This window comes from Bos indicus x Bos taurus, chromosome 6, assembly GCF_003369695.1.
Source record: "Bos indicus x Bos taurus breed Angus x Brahman F1 hybrid chromosome 6, Bos_hybrid_MaternalHap_v2.0, whole genome shotgun sequence".
Taxonomy (NCBI): domain Eukaryota; kingdom Metazoa; phylum Chordata; class Mammalia; order Artiodactyla; family Bovidae; genus Bos; species Bos indicus x Bos taurus.
Window position 1 is genome coordinate 114,075,772 of NC_040081.1, and position 25,170 is coordinate 114,100,941.

At 59.1% G+C, this 25,170-nt stretch overlaps 1 protein-coding gene across 6 annotated transcripts in view; it reads right to left on the minus strand.

The window, feature by feature from the left end:
* Positions 1–780: 780 nt before the first annotated feature.
* The window catches only part of ACOX3 (acyl-CoA oxidase 3, pristanoyl), a 48,957-nt gene continuing 24,567 nt past the window's right edge, over positions 781–25,170 (minus strand). The window contains exons 9-18 of one of the 6 annotated variants that reach the window (XM_027545151.1): positions 23,051–23,233; positions 21,371–21,493; positions 19,671–19,791; positions 16,578–16,700; positions 16,241–16,354; positions 11,701–11,816; positions 7,995–8,169; positions 6,452–6,519; positions 3,975–4,061; positions 781–1,455 (exon numbers count right to left, since the gene is read on the minus strand). In XM_027545151.1, the coding sequence (XP_027400952.1) occupies positions 1,336–1,455; positions 3,975–4,061; positions 6,452–6,519; positions 7,995–8,169; positions 11,701–11,816; positions 16,241–16,354; positions 16,578–16,700; positions 19,671–19,791; positions 21,371–21,493; positions 23,051–23,233 (1,230 nt within the window). In that variant the 3' untranslated portion in view covers positions 781–1,335. The other 5 variants (XR_003511620.1, XM_027545152.1, XR_003511621.1 and 2 more) reach the window with 5 other exon arrangements.

Below are 25,170 nucleotides of genomic sequence, written 5' to 3' on the forward strand. Positions count from 1 at the left end.
CACCACCACAACATAACCATTTTATTTAAGAATGTATTCCAGTATCAAACAGCTGAGCTCAACAATGCAAAACCAGTTGCTTCTGCACCAACCTCAGTACAATATGACCTTCGTGTTATGTTGTGGTTTTTGGCTGCGAGGCATGTGGGATCTTATCTCCCTGACCAGGGGCTGAACTTGTACCCGCTGCCCAGCATTGGAAGGTGAAGTCTTAACCACTGGACCACCACGGAAGGTCCCCAGAAATAATGCTTTCTCAGGCCCTTCAGTGCTCAGAGGTTTTTCTGGGCTCTTTTGGAAAATAAGAGCCACCTTTGTTCAGTACCAGTGTGCTCCGTGGGCACCACGGCAGGGTGGGGAGGGCACGGGGCTGCTGATGTCAGAGGTCCTGAACCTCCTGGAGAGATCGGAAGCTGAAGGGGAGCGGAGGACGAGACAGGGCGGAGAGTCAGAACCCACCCACCGGCCATCGTCCTGACCTGGGGCAAAGGAATCATGGGTGGAGATGGCCATCAGCCTCCTCCATCAGCCCCCACTGTCCGCAGGGCGCTTGGGCCTGAGGGTGGACAGCGTGCAGAAGCGTGGGGCAAACCCCCCACGGGCCAGGCAGCCTGGGAGCTCCACTGCCTGTAGAAAGAAACTCTTTCAAGTAACAAAGTGACACCGTAATGTGCATACAACAGTGAGGTCAGGATGTAAGGATGACCAGATCTTCAAATCATTATGCATTTTTTATCCTTTGGAAACACTTCTTTGATGGAAACTTCTAGTTCCACAAGAGAAAGTAATAAAACTGATTTTATTTTCCTTCAAAATCTTTAACTATGCCATTCGGGTGGTCCACGGTGCAAATTAGTAAAGTTACGATATGATTTGATGACGTGAGAAAGTCAAACTTGGGCGAACAAAGAATCGGACTGGCATCGTTCAGGGGTTAGTGACGCAAAGCCTTGGAAGAAATCTCAGATGAAGGCAAAAGATCACCCGGCCAGAAAAATCCCAAATTACAAGTAGTCAGCTTCATAATCAGCATATGAAAATAGAAGTATGCTAAAGCTCTAATTATCCAAAAGTGTTCAGTCTCTCAGGAAGACATGATTCTATGTATAAACTTTCTTTTCACCCAGCAAATAGGGATGACCCAAAGCAGTCCTGCCCTTTGGACGTGACCCGTCCTGGTGGGACTTGGGGCGGGGGGCGGGGCCAGGCCAGGATAAGCTGCTCCAGCCCTGGACTCAACAGGACAAGCAGCCAGGTAGAACTGCGGGCCTGGGGCTTCCAGAAGTGAACTTGAGGTCCAGGTGTTCATGGCTTCGCCAGATTTAGCCGGTGCTATTACAGCTTTGGTTTCAAACTTCCTATGACGGGCTTGTTGACCGCAAATTCCGCCCACCAAGATGCCCGCTCCAGCACCTTATTTTCCTGAAGGACGGCAGTCCAGAGATTTTTATAGAGCTGTAAAAAATACATACATGATACACACAGATGGAATAAGAAAGACTCTGAGCGTGTCAATGCAACTGTGCATTACACAGGAAGCTCCGTCACTTCCTGGAAGCATTTTAAGATGATTTAAATTCAATTTGCATAAGCCCTTTCTTTGTCAGTAGAGAAAAATTGGGAAAATACAAACTATTAAGGTCCCTAATGTACACTTATGATGAAAACATCCTGCTTGGCCTTCTCTTTGGAAATTCTCATGGAAGGTGGATTCTGCAAGTCGACATCGATCATTTGCTCTGAAATCTGTCCTTTCGCAGCCACGCGGCTGGTGGGTGGTGGCATGGCCAAGCAAGCAGGCTGGCAGCTGGTCCTCTGGGCCCCCAGGCCTGGGCAGGCCTGGTCCCCTCTCCGCCCACCCCGCCAGACTGAGCCCCCTAAACCAGCCAGCCACTGCCTCTGGGCCCCCAGGCGGGACTGGTCTCATTAGTCATCCTAGAGGAAGGTCGTGAGCGTGCAAGCAGTCGCCTGACCCGTCCCTGCTCCCAGCACGGCCAGCGTCCAGGCCGAGGTCCATGGAGGCAGGAAAGGGGCCAGTCTTGCATCTGGCTGACGTGGACAGATGTTACTTTCGAGAAGCTGCCCTCTCTGCACCTGCTAAGCGCGCTCAGTGATTCCGCCCGTGTGCTGCTGTTCCTGGCTCCCAGGGAGACAGACAAGGCTCTCCCGCGGGTCATAAATCCGAGGTGACACCGCGTGACCTGGACGTGGCGCTCCCCTTAAAGACGGAGCCTCGGCCTCCGACAGCTGTTTGTCCGTCTAAGGTGGATTTCCTATCTCACACGGCACCCGGCGTGGATCGCAGCCCGTAACACTGGGAGAGGCACGCGCCGCGTAAAGCCTTCTGCCGGGCGAGGCCCCGGGGTACTCTGGTCTCAGTGTGGAGTCTAGAGCCCCACCTCAGGCCAGGGCAGGATGGCACGGCCTCCCCTACTCCGCAGTCGCCCACCCGCCAGTGAGTCAGGGCTGCCGCCTGCAGAAGCACCCCGCCACCTGTACGGGGCTAGCGTTGCCGGGAGCCCGCGTCACAGAGGCCAGCTCCCCGCCCGGGGGCCGGTCAGCACGTCCTCCTCATGCTCCCGCTGGGCCCCGGCCACACCAGGGACCAAGGTTCATACTCTCCTGCCTTCCCTCCAAGGAGCCCATCTTTGTTGCCTCCCAGCTGGGCCAACTCAGGCGAACCTGCCTGTTCCCTCCAGAGGCTGGGTCTCTCCCGGACGCCTGGCCCAGCTTGACAGCCAGAGGACAGCCAGCTGTCCCCAGACATGTGGTCCCTACCTTCCTGACTTGGCGGGGGGCTCTTCTGACCTGCCCACCCCAGCGCCTGCACTTCCATCCCAACCCTGGGTATGGCTTGGGCTGGGCAGAGGTCCAGGCACCTGTCCCCTGGACTGACAACAGTGTCCCCTGAGGACAGAGGGCTCCTGTCCCCTTGGAATGTTCCCTGGGGACAGAGAAAAGGTGCCTGTCCCCCAGCGTTCAGTCTCCTGGGTCAGCAAGATAAGCCTCAGGAGAAACAACACGATGGCCATGGGCCCTCACCACGTGACTTTAACACTGAAATTCCACGTCTCCATGGAAACACAGGGACAACCACCCATGGGTGGTGTGGAGCCAGGGAGCAGTGAGCAGACCCATGGGCGTTGTCTCGCACAGGCCTCTCCACGTGGTGGAGGTCACACAGGGCTGCCTGTGGGCTCAGGAAGGAGTGCTGCGAGGGTCACACTGCAGGACAAAGTGGGGGACCCACCTGCCGGGGGGACAGGGGCGGCGCTTCAACTAGAAGCTGGAGGAGACCTCTTAGAAGAACGGCATTCCACTTAGAATGGAAGTGGGAACGCAGGTGCAAAGGCCCTGGGGTGGCAGTGAGCCCACAGAGAGACGGAAGGACAGTGAGGCTGGAGTCTGCAGGGCGGGAGCGGGTATGCGGCCACCCTGGAGAACCAGGCAGAGGCCAGCCTGGCGGCGGGTGGGAGCGGGGAGGGATCTGGTATCACTTTGCTGTGGGGGACTTCAGGGCAGCTTTAGGAGCAGGTCTACTTTAGAAGCAATCGTTCTGGAGCATGGGGAGGAGTGGGGGCAAGGGAGGAGCTTGGGAAGCCAGCTGGGGCCTGCCCCAGAAGCCCAGGCAGAGGGGCGAGGGGGTCAGAAGGCCCAGGAGTGGGGCGGGCCCTCAGGAGAGTGTGCAAAGACCACAGCTTTGCACAGGCCCACGCTGACCTCGGCATCACGGCCTAAGAGAGTGGCAGGGCCACCCTGTCTCTCAGGGAAGGGCAGGCTGGGGGCAGCTGACCCGTCCACGACCACCCCAACTTCTCCCAGCCGCTCCCCCTCCCTGCCGCCCACGTGATGCTGGAGACGCCCCCCGCCCCCCCGCCTTGCCCCAAGCCCTGTCACCATCTCAGCTCTGCCACAACTGCCCCGGGGCCCGGAGCGCCTCCCGCCACCCACGGGAGGAAGGCCGCTCTTCATACCTCGCCATCTGCTCTGCCAATCGGTGAGTCCAGGATGAAGTCCGGAGGGGCGATGACATCCACCAGGGCAACAGCATCATCTTTCAGCTGTTAGAAAACAAAGTCCGTACACTTGGCAACGCCCGGCATCTCCATGGCAACCACCGAGTAACAGAGCCTGCAAAACCCACAAGCAATGGTAACCCCAGCAGGCGCAAGGCTCCATTCCTCAGGCACCATCTTTTCGTTGGCCTGGGTTACAGGTTCCCCAAGTGTGCGTCTGAATATTTCACCATGTTGCTATCCACTCAAGACTTCCAACGTTTTCTTTTTTCTTTTTTTTCCAACAAGGCAGGGACTGCTCGTAAAACTGATGATTCTGTGGCTCGCTAACTGGCAACTGTCTTCAGAGGTTTGTCTCTGAACCCTAACTGATCAGGGCAATGACTGTTCCAACAGAGGAAAATATGTCCAGGAAAAAAAAATGTAAGAGAAAAAGCATTTATAAGCCCCTGGAAAAGCCATCACCCCAATGTGCTTTGGCTTGCGGTAGTTTTATTACTCTCCCACCCCGTTACACAAATTATTCTACAATATGACAAGTGGAATTTATATGAGTAGACTCCTAAGAATTTTCTTGAAATGCAAAAAAACATTTTTTACTTAAAATAATTGTGAGATGCCATACGCAGTATGTGTGCTTAGTCACCCAGCCGCGTCCGACTCCTTGTGACCCCGTGGACTAACAGCTCGCCAGGCTGCCCTGGCCCACAGAATTCTCCAGACAAGGATTCTGCAGTGGGTAGCCACTCCTCTCTCCAAGGGATCTTCTGGACCCCGGGATCGAACTGGGGTCTGCTGCATCACAGGTGAGCCACTGGGGAAGCCCAAAGATAAAACAGAGGACGGCATGCCTGAACGGGGGCTCGAACCCTGGAGCCTCAGGTTAAAAGTCTGGTGCTCCACCGACTGAACTATCCAGGCCCCGTGGCTGAACCGAGCAGAACGCTGGAGGCAGGGCGACTGGAACAAGGCCGATTAAAGCGATCGCTGGGCAGAGAGTCACGAGAGGAGAGGAGCCCAGCTTCAGGGTTCAGGCGCTGCTCCACAGTCCCACACACCCTCGGCACCAAGGTCCCAGGGGGTCGCTTCAGGGAGAAACAACAGCAGAGGTGGGTCCTGCCCTAGATCGGGGGTCAGCCAGCGTTTCATTCAGGGGGGCGGTGGGAAAGAGCCTGTCTTTGCAGGCCGTGGGGGCCACTCAGCAGAGCTGAGCGTGAGACAGTGAGGACACCCCGATAGACGATGCTGCTCCAGGCCCGGACTGGAGCAGGGAAGGAGCCGGCACCCCCTGCCCCAGCCCCGAGGCGGGACCAGGACTCAGGTCCGCCAGGTGGCTTGGGCCCAGGTACTGCCCTCCACCTACCCCAGCCGCCAGCTCCACAGTCCAAGCGTCACGCTGCACAGCAAGGGGAACGACGGCTGTTGTTTTTTATAAAGGCAACTCAGCCCCACAAAACGCAGGAGGGTAAACTCCCCTCCTGTTTAAGTTGACATGGACCGAGCAGACAGAGCGACCCCAGAGACACCCCTTACCCAGAACCCATGTGGGGAGAGAGAGGCACTTAGAAAGGAGCCTGCGGGGAGAGGGGCTTGGTGCCAACAAGGACATCACCTGAGCTGCCTCAGCTCGGAAGCACGGGGAGGAGCCCAGCGGCCTCTCACCCGTAACTGAGACACTTGAGTACGTATATCTGCCACGTATACCACAGACAACGCCATGGACGGAGTGCTGGGGGGCTCTGGTTCGTGTCTGATCATCCACAGCAGAGACGTGCCTCCAACTGCACTGCTTAATACAGCAGCCAGGACACACGTGATGGCTGAATTAAAACTAAAGAAAACCCAAAATCCTTGGTCACGCCCGCCGCGGTTCTACCCCTGGCAGCCCCAGGTGGCCGGTGCTGACCGCACGGGACAGCTTGGCCCTGGAACCTGTCCCTCCCTGTACCAAGCTCCAGTGGACAGAGCACTTCCAGGACGGGACGTGGGGCCACCTGACTCCTCTGGGTGACGAGGGCAGAAGGACGTAATAAAAAAAAAAGAAAATGCCACGAAATGAATTTAAATTGGAAGCTAACTTGAAAGGCCGATGTCGCTGTAGAAAGCATCAGGTGAGCTGGGTGTGCACGAGTCCCTCAGAGTGGTGCTTCCTGACTGTTCCGACATAAGCACATTCTCTGTCGTTTTCTTGGGTGTGCTAACGGTGGCACCACTTTGGCTCAATGGACACGAGTTTGGGTAAACTCTGGGAGTTGGTGATGGACAGGGTGGACTGGCGTGCTGCAGTCCATGGGGTCGCAAAGAGTCGGACACGGCTGAGAGACTGAGCTGAATGGTGGCACACACAGGAATGAGTGGGAAGCCGAGGTCACCAGATATTAACACACGTGTGATCACATGGAAGTCATATTCACACAGAAGGGCTCACGACTCACCTGTGCACACAGGGCCAGGATGGCGCTCTCCAGCACTTTACCTGCACGCTCACCGGAGAAGTAGCCGCCTGAAAGCACAGGGGGGTGACTCTGGGGTCCGGTTCCCTCACCCCCAAGGGTCAGTTGCTCAGCCGTGCCCGACTCTTTGGACTGTAGCCCACCAGGCTCCTCTGTCCATGGAGTCCTCCAGCCAAGAACACTGGAGTGGGTTACAATTCCCATCTCCAGGTGATCTTCCCGACCCAGGATCGAACCCGGGTCTCCTGCACTGCAGGCGCATTCTTTACCATCTGAGCCACTGGGGAAGCCCAAACCCCCAAGTTACCCACAAATGGCACACACATCGTGTAACGGCCCATTCTGTGTGAAGATGTCTCACTTCTGCTGCCCGGGTCCCGCTGCGACCCCTTTCCAGAAAGGTGAGGCCGGGCCTGGGGTCTGTGTCCTTCTCCCGGCCAGTTCACTGAGCAGGCGCTAGTGGGGGGGCGGGGGGCGGTCACGGCCGGGAGCTGGGGATGCTGAAGCCCAGGAAGGGCGGCCGCAGGGGGCCGGGGTGGAGGAGGAGGCAGGGCCGGCAGGCAGGAGTCCACGAGAGTGGACAAAACCCCAAGCAGAGCGCTGGGCGGGGAGGCTGGGCGGGGTGGCAGGGGCCTGCAGGCTCAAAGCGGCGTTGAGGGCATGCGGGGGCGCCTGCAGCCACCAGGCGATGGGCTGGAGACCCACCCCCTTGGCCTCGCCTCCCACACCCAGGCAGGCGGTGCTGCGCTGTCTCATAGGTGTCTCACAGGAGGGAGCCCCGAGTCTGCTGCAGAACTGGCTGGTGTCTCATCTTTGCCATAGAGAACAGAGCCCGCTTCACTCACAGAGGGTGGGCTTCTTTCCCCGCACCCACCGCTCCCACCAGGGAGCCTTGTATACCTCAACTGGTAAAGAATCCACCTGCAGTGCAGGGGATGTGGGTTCGATCCCTGGGTTGGGAAGATCCCCTGGAGAAGGAAATGGCTACCCACTCCAGTATTCTGACCTGGAGAATTCCACGGACTGTACAGTCCATCGGGTTGCAAAGAGTCAGACATGACTGAGCGACTTAAAAAAAAATGGGGTGGGCAACACCAGCCCCAAGGAGGAAAATGTGGGTTCTTTGCAAGGGGAGGGGAAAATGTACTCCTCAGACAGCACAGACACACGCCTGGGGCATGAGCAGGTACCCAGGACAGCTCTAGTATTAACACGCCATGGGGATGCTTTGGGAAAATGTCTAAAAAATGCTCCTTAGAAGGATAACGAAAACAAAGTTTCAAAGAAACTCAAGTTTATCCTGTTTCCACCCATCTTCCAGGAATCAGCCCTTCATCACCTCCTCCAGGAAGCCCTCCTGGGTTGCCCGCCATGGCTCAGCCCTACGGGCACCACCCTGGCGCTGCTGTGCCCCTGGTGGTTCCCCCCGCTACCCATGGCCTCTGGGCTCATCTGCTCCCCGTGACGAGCGCTCAGTGAGCCGCGTGGAAGGAGCGCACCACGCAGCTCCGGGGCAGGGTCTCACCTCGGTAGAGCAGGGCGGTGTGCTGGCTCAGGGACCACAGGGCGTAGAGGGCGCTGAGACGCCGGAGCACGGCCCGCAGCGGGGGTGGCACGCGGGGCTGGTGCGTGTGCTCGTGGAACCTGCGCACGACCGTGAGCTCCAGGAACGCCAGGGCCAAGGGCCGGCAGTGGTACACCTGCAACGGCATGGTGCGCGCGTTCGGGGAGGGCACACGGGGGTGTGCGTGCCGGCAGCGCCCGGGTGAGAGGGCACAGCCAGCCGCGGCTGGGCAGCGCCTCTGGGGAAGGCCGGCAGGAACACAAGCCCGCCTGCAGCAGCTGCTCTGGACCTCGGGCCCAGCGACCCCGCTCAGCTCAGCGCTACCTGGGACCTGTGTGACCCCACAGCTGACACAGCCACCAGGGGCTCGCCCGGGTCGTCCTGGCCCTAGGGACGGGGGCGTCCCCTGGAAGGTGGGCTCCCGAGGGCACAAGGTTGCTTCTCTTGCACTGGGAACCACAGAGGTTTTCCACACGATCCCCAGACTCACCTGAAAGCAACGGCAGCCCCTCCTGGGGCCCGGCCCCGCCCCGCCCCCCAACTTTCTCAAGGAAACAGCCCCTCTCTCCCACTCCCATCACGTCCGGAACGGAGGGAACGGCTCCACGGAGGGCCAGCCGGGTTGCACTCGCGTGTGAGTCCCGATGCTGGCTCGGTTTGTGGAAGCAGGAAGTCACCACAGGTCTTCTAGCCCCCGCTTTTTCTTTTTTAACCAATAGCCAACACATCTGCTCATCATTAGCTTTGCTTGCCAGCTTTTCTTTCCCCTTCTCTAGTTTATCAGTTTACTGGGTTTGGTTTTTTTTAAATTAGAACAATTACACATGCATTTCTAATTTGTTATAATGAGCATGGTTGCTTTTGAAATTAAATCATCCAGCAAAGAGGTGACCCGGGATTGGGGAGGAAAGAGACCCCTATTCAATGCCTGTATGACTTTGCCCCAGAATTCCTTGGTGGCTCATACAGTAAAGAATCCGCCTGCAGTGCAGGAGACCTGGGTTCAATCCTTGAGTTGGGAAGATCCCCTGGAGAACCCCATGGACAGAGGAGACTGGCGGGCTACAGTCCATGGGGTCGCAAAGGGTCGGACACGACGAAGCAGCTGAGCACACATGTGCATCAGCCAGAATCCAAAGAACAGGGTCCAGAATATGCTCCGGGGAGGCCGTGGGTCGTGGTCGCCAAGGAGGCACGGCTCTGGGCTCAAGGCCTCCTCTGGACTTACAGGGCAAGCAGTGGGTCCTCACTTCTGAGGCCAAGGCTCTCCCAGGGACTGCCTGAGAACCAGGCACCCTCGGGAGGGAATTCAGGGGAGGATGTTCCCCAGGCCAGTCTGCCTGGTCTGATCCGAAGACCCCACTGCGCCTCTGACGCCACCAGGTCACATGGCCTGTGTCCGTGTGTCCTGCCTGCAGAGCTAGCCGGGCCTTCAGGGCAGCTACCCTCTCGTGCACACCATGTCGTGGGTACCCTTGACTTTGAAGGGAGAGACGCAGAGAGGGGAGCATGCTCACAGGAGGGAAGCTGACGAAACTGACCCGGGCCAGGCACTAAGCTAAGAGCCCCCCAGGGCATCACCTCAGTCCGCCCTGGACCCCGAGGGTGAAACAAGGTCAGGCCGTTGGCGACTGGTGGAGACACACTTGGCGCAGGGAGGCCGGCCCCCGTGTGCGCCCTCAACCTCTGCGAGAGCGGACGTCCCTGAATTAATGCCCACCCCCCGATGCGCTCACATGCCATGGGCTCCTCTCCACTTGGGGAGATTCTCCCAGCAAGTCCCAGCCGAGGACTGAGTCCAAACTCTGCTCTCCTCTACTCGCTCCTTCAGCTCTTGGGAGTCAAGGGGCCAGCTTCCAAATCCACTTGGCTTTTACGAGCATGTGCGCACAGGCAAGTGGCTCCCATCCGGGGCAGAGCATCTTGGTCTGTGAAGAGGGAACACGAGGCAGCCGGCCCGCGGGCGCTGCCGTGAGGAGCAGCGACTGACCTCATGGGTCCAGGGCCTGCACCGTGCCCCACGAGCTCCTCTCCCCGGTCTCAATCCCTGGAATCGGACACGAAACAGGCTGCTGTGTGTTCCTTCTGGGAGAAGTTCAGAGGCCATCAGCCGCCTGGGGACGCGGGCCCTGGGGGTCTGCCCTCCATGACCTCCTTGCCCAGGCCAGGACCATGCTCCGGTGTAGACCGTGTCCACAGCTGACCCCAGTGACGGCACCATGGCCAGGCTGGACGGCTCACCTGGCTTCTCATCGGGCCGCCAAGCTGCTGTCTGAGAATCCCAATGAACAGCTGTGGAGGACATGGTGCGTGGGCAGCGCATGGGGGCCCTGGACGGCCCAGGACAGGGACCCAGGAAGGTGGGGCGTGGGGGCCTAGAGGGTCATAGGGACCCAGGAAGGCGGGGCGTGGGGGCCTAGAGGGTCATAGGGACCCAGGAAGGCGGGACATGAGGGCCTGGACGGTCACAGGGACCCAGGAAAGTGGAGTGTGGGGGGCATGGAGGGTCACAGGGACCCAGGAAGGCAGCCATACTGGGCCAGGGGCACGCAGGAAGTGTCTGAAGGGAGACGCGTTAGAACAGATTCCCAGAGCCACAGAGTGGACCTGCTCCCCGGACTGGAGGCCCCACTGGCTCAGGGGTTCTTGGTCAGGCCCAGTTTGCCCCTCCAGGGTATCTGGCACCATCAGGAGATAGTCTGGGGTCGTCACAATTCAGGAGTGTTGTTGGCATCTTAGTGAGCAGAGGCCTGGGTGCTGCTGGGGCCCCCCAAATCACACAGCTCTAACAGCCACAGGGGAGAGCCTTGTTCCAGCTCCTGCACCCTCTGCTTCCCTCCTGAATCCTCACACTCAGCGCCCACCCTTAACTTCTCCTGGACGACCTTCCTTGCCATCAGAGATCTGCCCACAGTATTAACAGACCTGGGCCAGCGCCTGTGAGGGGTCCTATGAGGTGCCTGCGCTGGGGCCGTGGTGGGGGGCACAGAACAGAAACTCTCGGGGGCAGTCCTAGCCTGCACAGCCCAAGCTGCTCCATAACCAGTGTTTCTGCCGCTCCGTGATCATGAAGAACTCCCAAGAGATGCCGGTAGCTGGACGCTGCAGGCCAGGAAGGCCCGCTCCCCGCTTCCCTCACGGGTTCCTCTCTCACGAATCGTCATCCCCATAAACCTCCAGGCCCAGGAAAAACATTCCGACCCAGGTATCAATTTCTGGTGTGCTCTGATTTCCAAGTATGTTTGCGTTTTAACAAGTTATGAATAAGCGTCAGTAGCTCAGTAGTGTCCGACTCTTTGCGACCCCATGTACTGTAACCCACCAGGGCCCTCTGTCCACGGAATTCTCCAGGCCAGAATACTGGAGTGAGTTAGCCTTTCCCTTCTCCAGGGGATCCTCCCGACCCAGGGATCGAACATGGTCTCCCGCCTTGCAGGCAGATTCTTTACCAGCTTAGCCACCAGGGAAGCCTAAGTTACGAATACTTCAGGCAGAGACGAGCTCTGAGCTGTCCAAGTCTGGACACCAGCCACACAGGGCAGGGGAAAGGGATGGGCTCAGGGCTCAGCTGTATCGCTGGTCCCGGCAGCAGAGGCCCGAGAGGACGCGGCGGTGCGGGAATCAGGAGCAACTCCTGAGAAAAGCAACTTCCGAGACAAACACGTACCTGACAGTCGTTTATGGCTTCAAAGTCGCTTTTCCCTGAGCGCTTCTCTCGACTGAGCTTCTGGTGGCTCTCACGGAGCAGGTAGCAGACCAGCCACTCGTATGCCGCCAGCGGGACTTCAGAGTGAGAGACGGAGAGACCCGTGAGTGCAGGGCGTCTCCCCCTGCCGCGGCCCAGCCTCATGCTGAGTGAGACGGGTCCCACCCGCCTCCCACCCCTCCGTGGTGGTCAGGCTGAGACAGGCAAAGGGGGAGGGCGTTTCCTGGCTCTGCTGTGAGGCCGGCCCTAGTTCTACACGGTTCTAGCAACCACAGAGTCCACGAGTCATGGAGCCCCTTCTGGGGTTGTTGCTGTTCAGTCAGTAAGTTGTGTCTAATTCTTTGCATCCCCATGGCTCCTCCATCCTCCACTGTCTCCCGGAGTTGACTCAAACTCATGTCCATCCAGTCGGTGATGCCATCCAACCATCTCATCCTCTGTCACCCACTTCTCCTCCTGCCTTCCATCTTTCCCAGCATCAGGGTCTTTTCAAATTAGTCAGCTCTTTGCATCAGGTGGCCAATGTATTGGAGCTTCCACTTCAGCATCAGTCCTTCCAATGAAAATTCAGGACTGATCTCCTTTAGGATGGACTGGTTGGATCTCCTTGGTGTGCAAGGGACTCTCAAGAGTCTTCTCCAGCACCACAGTTAAAAAGCAGCAATTCTTCGATGCTCAGCCTTCTTTGTGGTCCTTTGAGGGTAACCACCTCATCCACCATGAGGATGCAGAGTCCGGATGAAACTCAGACCTGCACGATATCAGGGCGACTTTCTGGCAGGTGGTGGACAAGTGGCGCCCCGTCCACCTGGGGGGCCAGGCCCCGGGCCCTGGGCCACACCTCAGGCCTCCTCCTCCGGCTCTTAAGGGGAGAGGAGAGGAAGCTGCTGACAGGGGTGTGGATGGACAGGGACCGGCTGGAAGGGGCTGGAGGGAGACCCCCATCTTCCCAGCCCAGCCCAGTGCTGTGCCTACATCTGTGGGTCCTTCTGTCTTCACATCTCACTGGTTCCAAGGGCTTGGGTGACTGAGAACACCCAGCCCGGCAGGGCTGTTCCTGCGTCCTCCAGTGAGGACCAGGGGACAAGGAGGCACGCAGGCACACATCGAGGGAGCAGGGGGTGGGGGTGGGGTCTGAGCTGGCTGCGAGGCTCTGGGTCCACACTCTCATCCCCTCCCCAGGCAGAGGGCCCATGCCTGAGGGACCCACAGCTGCTCTGGGCTCTGGACCCCCAGGACCGACCTGGGGGCACTGGGCCTGGACCCAGAGGCTGGACACAGGGGCCCTGGGATTTCCCTCCGTGTGGCACAGCCTGTTCCCTGGGAGGACATCCCATGGTACCCACTGCTGCAGACTTCCAACCGCTTCGTGCTGCCGTATCTGTTAACAAACCGCGCAGCACAGCTGAGCTCTTCATTAACGAGCACACGCTCCATCTCAGGCCTGAGGAGTCAAGGGCTCAGAGGCTGCAAGCAGCCTGACCAGCTCACACAGCACGTGTGAGCCTAGCAAGGCAGGCTGGGGGTGCGGAAGCTGACACAGGGCACCCCTCCCAGAGTTCTGCCAAGTATGGTGGCTGGAATGGGGCCCCCAAAGTCACGTCCATGTCCCGACCCCCTGAACCTGTGAACGTGCTCTCACTTGGACAAAGTGTCTTTGCAGAGAGGGCTGCTGCTGCTGCTGCTAAGTCGCTTCAGTCGTGTCCGACTCTGTGCGACCCCATAGACAGCAGCCCACCAGGCTCCCCCGTCCCTGGGATTCTCCAGGCAAGAACACTGGAGTGGGTTGCCATTTCCTTCTCCAATGCATGAAAGTGAAAAGTGAAAGTGAAGTCGCTCAGTAGTGTCCAACTCTTCGCAACCCCATGGACGGCAGCCCACCAGGGTCCTCTGTCCATGGGATTTTCCAGGCAAGAGTACTGGAGTGGGGTGCCATTGCCTTCTGCAGAGAGGGCACTTCCTCCTAATACCGTACGGGGAAATGGAGGATCAGAGAGGGTAAGCATCTAGTCCGAGGTCACACAGCTGACTCCAGAGCCTGAGCCGTTTCTCTGAACACAAGATGAACGCACCCCGACCGCCCTGTGACCCTCTGACCCACACAGCGGTCAGAGCAGCCAGCCCACTGAGTGTTAGTGGCTCAGTGGTGTCCGACTCTTTGCGACCCCATAGACTGTGGCCCACCAGGCTCCTGTGTCCATGGGGATTCTTCAGGCAAGCATGCTGCGGTGGGTTGCCATTTCCTTCTCCAGGGGCTCTTCCCAACCCAGGGATTGGACCCCAGTCTTCGGAATTGTAGGCAGATTCTTCACCGTCTTAGCCCCCAGGAGAGCCCAGCCAACCCTCTGCACTCCAATTATCTAATATTTTTGTGAGTGAGGAGCCAACGAGAGGAAAGAACTGGGTCTCACGTGATCACGTGATGTGCGGCTCCCCAGCGCTCAGGCCCATTTGTTAAACGCATCCTCGGCACACACGCACCCACAGCACATAAATCAGGCAGCGGGCGGAGAGCCGCCCTGCCCCTCCCGCTCCAAATAAACCTTCTAATTCCTGAAGGGGAAAAAAAAAAATCTCCTGACCTTGCAAACAGGCCTCGCTCAACCCTGGAAAGGTCCCGAGTGTCCCGTCCTGCAGAGCCCCAGGGTCACACGTCACTCGTGGGACTTCTACCAAAGATGCAGCTGAGGCCCGGCCCCGAGGTCTTGGGTTTAAATGATCAAGCACCCTGAGGATGAAGGGAGGGCCGTGAGCTTCGGGCTCCCTTCTCCCCGTGGAGAACGTCGTCAGGGTTGCTTCCACGCCAAGCCTCTTCTGCCAGATGAGTTTTGCTTGTGCTCTTCCCTCCAGAAGATGTTTTCACTTGGTTGGAACGAGTGAAAATTAGAGCACTCGCAGGAAAAACAGATGACGCTGCCCTGGCACCCTTCCTGCTGCTGTGCACACAGCAGCTTCTGCGTTCACAGTGCTGGTGAGAAGGGCGGGGGGCGGGTGTGTGTGGCAGGCCTGGGTGGGGGTGGGGGGTGGACACAGCAGGCCCGGGGGCACAGCAGGCCCCGTGACACATCCAAGAGCTGGCCGACCACGTGTTTACGCTCTGATTTTACCATGGGGGACGGCTTTGAGGAGGGGGACATTCCGGTGGGGTGGACGTTACTAGAATGATGAGGTCATTTCCTGGGCTTCCTAGAGCAACATCTGGGGGCTCCAGAACCATCAGAAAGACCTTTGGGGGTGTCCCAGCATCATCCCAGCTCTCTAAAAAGAGAGGTGAAAAGGTGTACTGTCAGAAAAGCTGTAGCAAAGGGTGGTGAGGGAGCCGAAGCAGCGACGAGCAGAAGCGCCTCTGCTTGAAGCTGTCGATGAAAATGGAGGAACGACCCGCTGGCAAGTGGGCCCGGTCCGGGTCCGACGCTCTCTCTGGCCACGGGCGTGGACTGGGCGGCCGAAGCTCCTCTCCTGGAGACCTGGGCAGCGGCGCGGCTTGGCAGGGCCACACACACACCCCCACAGCCCACAGCCGGGGATGCTGTGCTGGGTCACGTGCCCTTCAGGTGCGTGGAGGCGGCTCCTTCATCCAGAGGACCGCGGGCGATGCGCACACTCTAAGCCAGGTGCCCTCCCGCCACGCCGAAGGCTCTTTGCTAACAGTGTTTGGGGGTGCGTAACGGCGTTTCGACAGTGATTTCTGTGATGAAAACTGCGGCTGGCACAGGGTGGGGTGCCCGCATGTTGCGGGCCGGTCCCGAGCCCTGTGCGGAGCCGAGCGCTGTGCCGGTTACACCCACGTGTCCCCACCCGCCTCACCAGCCAGCACAGGCGGTGCTGTCCCAGTCCGCGGCGAGGCAGGACGATGGGGGACGCGCCCAAAGCCCCGCAGCTGGCGCGGGTCCAGCAACAGGCCCAGCACCCTCCATCTCTGGCAGCTGGGCTGCCTTTCCAGCTCCTGGGTGACCGGCCAGAGGGTCAGCTTCTGCCCACCTATGGGGGAGGGAGGGCAGCGTGTGCCTGGGGGTTGGGTGGGACCACAGAAGAGGGCCCCGAGGTGCTTGGCCACAGGGGTTCTTGGGGGGCAGAGGGACACACGCTCACTGAATCCCACAAAGCGGACGGTGAGGACTTTGTAGGGCTCCGCTGTGGCGTGAAGCTGCTATTGTGGACACAGGATTTGACAGAAAGACGCGTGGGCCCTTGGGGGAGGAAGGTGCATCCTTCAGACATCATTAACTTGCAGTAGCGAGGGGAGGGGCTGTAACCACCCCTGCTCTTTCTGTGACCTCTCTCCTTGACCACTCACTGTGAAGCCGGGAGAGGGGGGCAGGTGGGAGCCGGGACTCCAGGGAGGGGGGAGCAAGCTCCCTTCTCTCCATTGCTGGCGTCAGCACCTGACACAGGGAGGTGTCCGCGGATGAATCACCATTGAATGAATGAGGTGGCAAAGCAACAGGCTGCTTCCCGCCGGGCACAGCGCACCTGGAGACAGGGAAGGGCGTGTATTTACCTGAGGAGTCCAACAAGTCCTCGGGGCTGGAGCCCTCGAACCTCCTGCCAAGGATGTCTGCATAGCCATCCAGAAAGTCCACGGTCTTCAGGGGGCTCTCGATGCGGGCACCACCTAGGGGCACAGCCGGTGACTCCAGGGAGAGCCAAGGACCCCCCACCCCAGGGCGTGTCTGGAAGACGAATCCCCCTCCCCCACACCACCACCTGCCCCGGCCTGTCACTTCAGACGCCGGTCCAGCCCCATCTGATCAATGTTTCCTGCCCGTGAACACAGGCTCCAGCCTGGCGGAAGAGCCGCCCGGGGCCTGGGGACGCCCCAGGACCGGCCGCCTCACCGGGGCCCCGGCGGGCCAGCAGGCCGAGCAGGTAGCGGCTGGTCTGCTGCAGCAGGACGCTGTTGTCGCCTTCGTACGTGCAGTTGGGGTCGTTGTCGTCTCTGAGGTCGCCCAGACGGTTCACTGCGAGGGGGTGTGCGCATCACTGGGGTGCGGGCGGGAGAGATGGCCCCACCCCTGCCATCTGGGACTCTGAGGCCAGGTCCCAGGCCCGGCCTGACGGGACGAAGCACTTCCTGCCCTCTCCAGGTGCAGCTCCACCCCCCGCCAGCGGCGTGCCCTACCCGTCTGGCTGCTCCCTCTTCAAGGACAGACTGGGAGCACCCCAAGTTTCCCGGGAAGCCCTGTGCTGCACTCAGGAAGCACCCACTGCCACCAGCGACACATCACCCCCACGAGCCTCACGGATCACCTGCAAAGCTCGCTCTGGGAGGCCACTGACAGAGCGGGCCGTCTGGGAGGGTGCCCGCCTTCCTCGTACAACTAAAGGCACCCTTCTCTGTACACAAGACGTCAAATATCTGAAGACAACGCTTCTTTTTCTCTTGCCTTTCCTACCAGTGAAATAACCCAATTCCTTCGCAGATTTCATAAAGGATTCTTCCCAGACCCTCCCCACCTAGGTCTTCGGTGTACTAATAGAATGTTCTCCAGATGTGAGGCTGAGATGGGAGAATGGGTAGGACCCCTAACTTCTCACACTCTCATACTGCTGTGAACAGCCCAAGAGGGTGTGAAGGTGCTCTGTAGCAGGTATGAGGCTTCTGGTCGCCTATGACACCCTGACCGTCTTCCACTGACTGGCTGCCCCATGCCACAGTTAGAGCACTGAACGTGAATACCTGAGAGCGACCTTAGAGAGACGACTAGAAACTGATATTTAAATCTAGATTAAAGGGCTTTACATTTATCCCTGAGTTTGGCCCCACTGGCTTCAGCCCAGAAGGAATTATGTGATGGTACTTGATTCAGTCATTTCTGCTGTCTGCGGGCTGCATGATTCAAGCTCCTCATTCTAAACTATTTATAGCGTCTCTATGAGCTATAACAACAAACAAAAACTACAAAGAACAGTGCACAGAAGACAAAACACACGGGTGAGGAACTTCTGTGGCGCCGTGGTTACCCACACGTCAGAACAGAGAGCGGAGAAACTGAGGGCCCCCCCCGACACGAGGAGGAACCGGGACGCATCTTCACCAAAAGCTCACGGCTATCTACAGAGTGTCGCCGAGATGCTCAGACTCAATCAGGGGCTACAAGGCTGCAGAGGAATAAGCTGTCAGGGCAGGTCTCTGCCAATTCCACTGGCGTCTCACCTGAGTCACCAGACTTTACCCATCGGTGACTGAAGGTCAGCACATGGGAAGTTAGGCAGGTGAGCTGCAAATAATAAGCAGGACTATAATAATAACGGGTTTTTCTGATGGCTCAGACGGCAAAGAAACTGCCTGCCATGCAGGAGACCGGGTTTGATCCCTGCATCGGGAAAACCCCCTGGAGAAGAGCATGGAAACCCACTCCGGTATTCTTGCCTGGAGAATCCCATGGACAGAGGAGCCTGGCAGGCTCCAGTCCAAGAGTTGGACACGACGGGTTGACTAACACTTTCACTCTCATAATAATAATAATAGACCAGAGTAACGGGGCACAGGCCGCCTGCCCCACATTGTCTAAAGCCTTCAAGCATATTCATTCACTCACTTGCTGCAAGAACCTCTGTCGTGCCATGCTCTCATCAGCCCCATCTTATGGAGAAGAACAGCAAGGAGCGGTGTGCGGGGGCAGCTTGCCCTCAGATACGCAACCAGCGGCCAGCAGAGGCAGAGACAGAGGACACAGGATCTGGGCCTGGCCTGTGGGTCACCTGCCCTGTGCACCACCCACCAGCTGCTCAAACAGCCGCCGGTGCCAACAGAAGTGAACGCCAAGTCTCAGAGTGCTTCATGGGAACAAAACGTGCCAGGGTACTGCCAAGTCATCAACCAGAAAGTTCCAACTCAGACGAATGCACGATAAGCTCCCTTCCGTTCTGGTTTCCAGTCTCCACGCTGCCTCGTGACCCCCAGGCTTCGGCCAAGGAGCATCAGGTGGCAGGGAACCGAGGGATGAGACGAGGGCAGGGCCCGGCCAACCTGCTCTGGAAAGTTCCAGACGGTAAATGTTTTAGGCTCTGCCGAGACATCTCAGCTCTGCAGGGGGAGCAGGAACACGGCCACAGGAAGTGTGTCAACGAGTGGTCACAGCCGGGCGCCGATAAATCACTATTTGCAAAAATCTTTATCCACAGAAAAAGCCTTTGGCCCAAAGGCTGTTGTGTGCTGACCCCTGGCCATGTGCTGACCCCTGGTCGTGTGTTGATCCTGGTCGTGTGCTGACCCCTGGCCGTGAGTTGACCCCTGGTTGGTTGTGTGCTGACCCCTGGTCGTGTGCTGACCCCTGGTCTTGAGTTGACCCCTGTTGGTCGTGCATTGACCCCTGGCCATGTGCTAAACCCTGGTCGTGCGCTAACTCCTGGCCGTGTGCTGACCCCTGGTTGGTCGTACGCTGACCCCTGGTTGGTCGTACGCTGACCCCTGGCCGTGCGCTGATCCCAGTCATATGCTGACCCCTGGTCGTGCGCTGACCCCTGGTTGGTCCTGTGCTGACCCTTGGCCGTGCGCTGACCCCTGGTCATGCGCTGATCCCTGGTTGGTCGTGCGCTGACCCCTTGTCATGTGCTGACCCCTGGCTGTGCACTGATCCAGGTCATATGCTGACCCCTGGCCGGTCACGCACTGACCCCTGGCTGTGTGCTGACCCCTGGCCGGTCATGCGCTGACCCCTGGCTGTGTGCTGACCCCGGTTGGTCGTCCGCTGACCCCTGGTCGTGCGCTGATCCCTGGTTGGTCATGCGTTGACCCCTGGCTGTGTGCTGACCCCTGGCCGTGCGCTGATCCCGGTCATACGCTGACCCCTGGTCGTGCGCTGATCCCTGGCCGGTCATGCGCTAACCCCTGGCCGTGTGCTGACCCCTGGTTGGTCGTGCGCTGACCCCTAAGTCACATGGTAGGGATGAGGACAGAAACCAGCTCACGTATCTCTGAGACCTACTGGCCAGGTAGCCGTGTCCTCCACATGCCTCGCGGCACTCCTGGATCCCCCGCTGGGCCGTCCACGAGGCCAGGGGCTTGCCGGCAGACGACAAGGCGTGGATCTCGCGTCCCAGCTCGGCCTTGGGAGGGAGAGAAGCCAACAAGATCAGGGGAAGAGAGGCTCCGACCCCGGAGGGCAGGGGACAGTCCAAGCTCAGCCTCAAAGACCTACACCCCTCCAGTCTGACCCTAGGTGGCTGACAACTGCAATAGCAGGAACCCAGTTTTAGCTTAAGAAACAGGACTCATCTACACATGCATACCCTGCGGTCTAGCCACACAGCTTCCTCGCACTGAAGATAAACCACCGCGGCGGCTCAGTGGGTGAACCCTGGTGGGTAGGCTGATCTGGGAGGAACACGCGTCATGACTCCGTTTATATGAAGTTCACAGCGCGAGCCTGAGCAACAGCTGTTTAAGCTCCCGTCGTTCATGGGGAGACGAGGAGGAACCCCAAGGGATGGGACTGACACGGCGCCGACACGCTGCCCACACGCTGCCCCCAGGGGAGAGGGTGGGGGGCAGCCCCAGAGGGCTACAAAGCCCTGGCCACTCAGGGCCCCCTGTGCAGGCCCGGCTCAGGGTCCCTAGCTTTAACACATCTAGTAAGCATTCTTTCTCTTCAACATGATCCTCAGTAACAACAGATACAATACAGACACGCCGGCACACACACCTGTTGCATAGGGTGATGTGCTTTTGCAGCATTTTCAGCTTCACAGAAGCGCTACCTTGTAACCCATGCCTGGGTTGAACTACTTTTTCTGAGCTTCAGGAAAAAAAAAATAGATCATGGTGACACTTGAAAACATTGTTAACAGGACAATTCCATTGTCAGCTGGCAAAACTTCAGTGACTCATGTTTGAGGGAAAAAAAAATGCATTAGCTCCACATTCCTGATGAAACGGTCCTTGGGGTCACGTCAGCCTGACTGTGCGGCTGGCTGTGCACCCTGCCAGCCCCCCACCCCTTCACCCTCCGCCTCCTGACGCCTGGGTGTCTATGCTGGATATTCCAAAATGTGCTAATTCGATACAGGCTTTTCAGGGCGTGGTTGGTAAGCCCGCCCTCTGTAGCATTTCTGATGAATTTTCAGATGCGCTTGCGCTGTGACTTTTCGCAATGCCCAGGAGGCAGAGTGAAGCAGAAAAAAAATCAACACGTGAGGCGTCCACACACAGAAATGAGCAGAAGACCCTTTCTGTGCACAGGGGCTGATCTCAGCAGGTCTGCACGCTCGCATCTGGCACAAAGCCACGCCTGTCAGCTCACATCCAGTCAGCTGGACGCAGACCTTTTGTGGGGTTGTTTACCAAAGGATCAGAACCGTGAAATCCACGGAGGGGGCCGGTAATGTGGATTTTGCAAAAGCATCCTGTTCTCCAGAAGAGAACAACAGCTGAACTCACAGACAGGAACCAGGAGCCGTGTCAGCATGTCCTTGAGAATGGGGGATGCGGACACGTGCCGAAAAGGCCCCCGTCCCCTCGACGGGCTCGGGAGGACACGGCCCAGGGGTCAAGTCGGACGAGCCTGCGTCATCCCTGCAGATCCACACACCCATGTTGTTTTGAAAGAAAGGCTGAGCCCGCCCTGTTCAAACCCAGTGAGATTTAAATGAGGATGAACGCTGCAGAGAAAAAGCAGGGGGCTCTCACCTGCCTGACGCTCCGGTCTTTCCCCAGGAGGCCTTGCTGAAGCTCCCCCAGATCCAGGAAGAGCGATTTGAAAAAGTGGTCCAAGGCGTAGGCGGCGGCCAGGTACGGCAGTAAGCGCCATTGCTGAAATGGACAAATCCCCGCCTGAACACTCCGTGTCCTCAGCAGGGCGGGGGCGGCTGGAACCCACCCCCACGGTCCCGTTAGTGCACAAGGCCCTTCACCTCTCCCGGACGCCCCACCCCCCCACCACAGCACCTGCCCCCTGATGCCCGGCCACCCCGACAGGCCCGCTCAAGGAGAGGCGCCCACGGGCACTGCCCTGCACTGCTCTCTCTGCTGTCTTGGCCATGTGATCCCTCAGCCAGAGCAAACACTGAACCAGAATACAACTGAGACAGCCAGGTCACCGTGCCCGAGCACGGGGCCAACCTGGCAATGCCATGCCCTTTGTGAGCCTGGGAGGAAGACAGCGATTGCCCCTGGGCCAGAAGGGGAAACAGGCTCCCGGAGGCGGAGGGAGCACGTCCATTTCAGCAGCGCGTGTCTGCTGCCGCGAGGATGGAGGGGGAGGCTGAGAGGGCCCAGAGCAGTCACCACCACCACCGCCAGCGACCCCTGCGTGTGGTCACCGTGCCGCCGCCCTAACGTGGCTTGTCCTTGCAACCACCCACAGCGGGGTGTGATCGCTGCTCCAACGTGCAAAGGAGAAAACCAGAGCGCAGAGAGGCTTAGTGCCTCGCCCAGGGGCGCACAGCAAGGGCGGCTGGACTGGGGCTAGAAGCCCACGCGTGGGGCTCGGGTGGGCTCAGCTGACCGCTGAGGCCAGGCCTCAAGCCCAGGCAGCGGGGCATGCTGTGACCTCACGAGGACCACGGGGCCCAGCGGTGTGGTGGACGCTGCGTGTCGGCCAGGCACAAACTAGGCACGAGGCTCTTCCTCGCTTGCTCATTTGGTGTTAAACCAGGTTCGTGGTCCTAAGGGTTAAACACATTCGATCCAGTTACAACGTCCTGAAACTCTCACTCAAATGCGCCTTTGCTCACACATCACTGGGCCCAAGACTGGGGCTCGTCTACCTGCTGCCTCTGGGGCCCCACCTGTGACCTGGGGACCACCAGCCCACCTGGTGCGCAGGGCAGCTGCGTGGTGGGCATGGAAGTGCTGGGGATGCAGAGACGCTGGTGGAGGCATACTGTGATCCAATGCCACGCCCAGCCCCACCCCGGCCAGCTGACCAGGTGATGCTCGGCTTGGGGCACACCCCCTGCCACTCGAGGCTGCCTTGACCATGGAGGGCCTGGAGAGGGGAGTGTCCCCTCTGCTAAAAGACGCCACCATGAACACCGCTGCCCACTCAGCCACTGTGTCCCAGGATGAAGGGATGTGCCAGAGCACAGCCTGGATGTGCAGGGCCCCAGAGACAGGGTGAGCGTGCACACCTGGCCCCCGCCCCGCCTCACCAGAGCGCATCCTCCAGGCCCCTCATTTCAAGTAAAGACCATCGTGGAGCCCATCTTTGGCCTGCGAGGTTGCGCCCCTTCCCGGGGCCTGGCGTCACACTGTAACTCCAGAAGAGGCCCGGTCAGCTCCCCGTGACCCAGCTGTAGAGACCCGAGAGAGGCGGTGTGTTTGCACATGGATGGAAAGCCAGTGAACCCACGCCCGCAGACGCTCTACCTGCATCGGGTACTGCAGCACCGGGACTTCCTCCTTGTCCGTCGGCCCAAACTGACGCCTGGTGGCCGAGAAACGCAGAGCAATGGACACGGCCAGCTTCAGGTTCACGACGGACATGCCCACGATGGCGACCCGGCCAGACGACAGGCTACCCAGGGACTCGCTGAAGCGCTGCCCCACATCCTGTAGGAGGAGAGCAGATGGCAGAGGACCCGGGACCGTGGGCCACCTCAGGGATGGGCACAGGGCTGGAGGGGCGTGCCTGTCCTCGTTCAACACCCCAGGCCCAGCCCCCAGGGCACCCCAGACACAGGGTCCTGGAGCCAGGAGGGCTGAGTAGCAGGGGGCCAGTGTGCCCGTCAACGGACGGTATGGGGGACACCCAGCCCACACGAGGGAAGGGGCCCTGGGCAGACACACCATCTATGCAGACCTACGAGCTGCCACATGGAGGCAGGAAGCCCTGCTCTCGACCTCACTGAGGACCAGATGCGGCTGTGCCGAGAGCAGGGCTGGAGGTGAGGGCAGAGAACAGAGCTGGCACCAACGTCTTGTTCATAAAAAGGGCGCCATCCCCCCAGAATCCGGGATTCCTGCCTCCCCGTTGAGCCACCATCCCAAGGGCTGTGATGGTCATCGGAATGGTCATCCGTCGTTCTCTGTGATCTTTTGTTGTTGCTGTTAAGTCTCTTAGTCGTGTCCGACTCTGCGGCCCCATGGACTGCAGCACGCCAGGCCCCCCTGTCCATCATCAACTCCCAGAGTTTACTCAAACTCAAGTCCATTGAGACAGTGATGCCATCCAACCATCTCATCCTCCATCGGCCCCTTCTCCTCCTGCCCTCAATCTTTCCCAGCACCAGGGTGTAAAACTAGGTAACTGCCTGTGTGCCTCTGTTTCCAGTCTGTTGTAAGTTCCAAGGTGCTTACCACGGTCCCCAGCAGCAGCTCCGCTTCCAGGCCCAGGGGCGGCGCTCGGGTACATCGGCCGACAGTCTCGCCAAGTGACGCGATCACGTGCGCCTCCCTCACCCCTGCTGCTTCTCCCGCTTCATTTATTTTATTATTCAGGCTTTTCTTCCAAAACGATGTCCTCTCTGGTGTTTGTGCGGCCGCCTTCCAGGCCCCTGGCCATGAATATTTCCTGTGTTTTCGCGCACGAGTGGCATCTTAGCTGCGCTTGGAAAAAGCACGTGTACAGTCGTTTTCCATCCGTGGTAAGAAACGTCCTTTCCCTGACTGCTTTCGGGCAGCGCCGTGCGGGGAAAATCGGAGGTAAAGGGGCTTGGATCCCACGGGAGCTGCTCTGCCTCCTGTCCCGGGGGGGCTCAGGGTCTTCTCTCTGAGATTCTGGTATTTCTCGACAGTGAGCCTGGGGAAACAGCCCCTGACCCACTGTGTGGGGCCCCCCGAGTCGAGGCAGTCTTCCTTCTGTAATTTAGAGACCTCTGTCTCCGCTGTTTCTACAAACCGTCTCTGGGCTCTCTCCATCCCCACATGCCGCTTGCTTCACTGATATTCAACCCTGCTGGATCGACCCCCTCCGCCGGGTTCTCTCATCTACCTCCGTACTCCTGGGTTTCATATCACTGTTTCCTTTTCTGAATGGCCTCCTCTGTCACCTCCAGCCTCTCTCCTGATCGGAAGGCACTTGACACATTTGTTGAAGCCCTGCTCTCGGCTCCAAGCAGCCTACGTGTGGCATTGGGTCATCCTGGCTGTGGGTTCAGGACCGGGAGGGCTCAGCCACCCTGACCTGGCCAGGCCTGGAAAGGGCCCAGGGCCAGGCCCCTACATGTCCACCCTCAGTGAACTTCCGGGCAAGGTTAAGTCCCAGATGCGGAGGACACGGTCGCCCCGTGGGTGCCCGGCCCAGCAACCCTTTCCTCTCCCTGCTGTGGGGGACAGCGCTGGTAGGGGCAGCCTCCCCATCTGTAACCCCAGGGGGCTGGTGAGGACTGGGGAGGGGGGATGTCATTCCTGGGCCCCCAGGGGTGTGGTGGACCCAGGCACCCCCTTCCTTGGTGGAGGCTCCAGAACCTGATCCTGGAGAGGTTCGCATAGGCCTCTGGCTCCCCTGGCAACTCTCCTCCCCCAACGGCGGGGTGCATGTCCTGCGG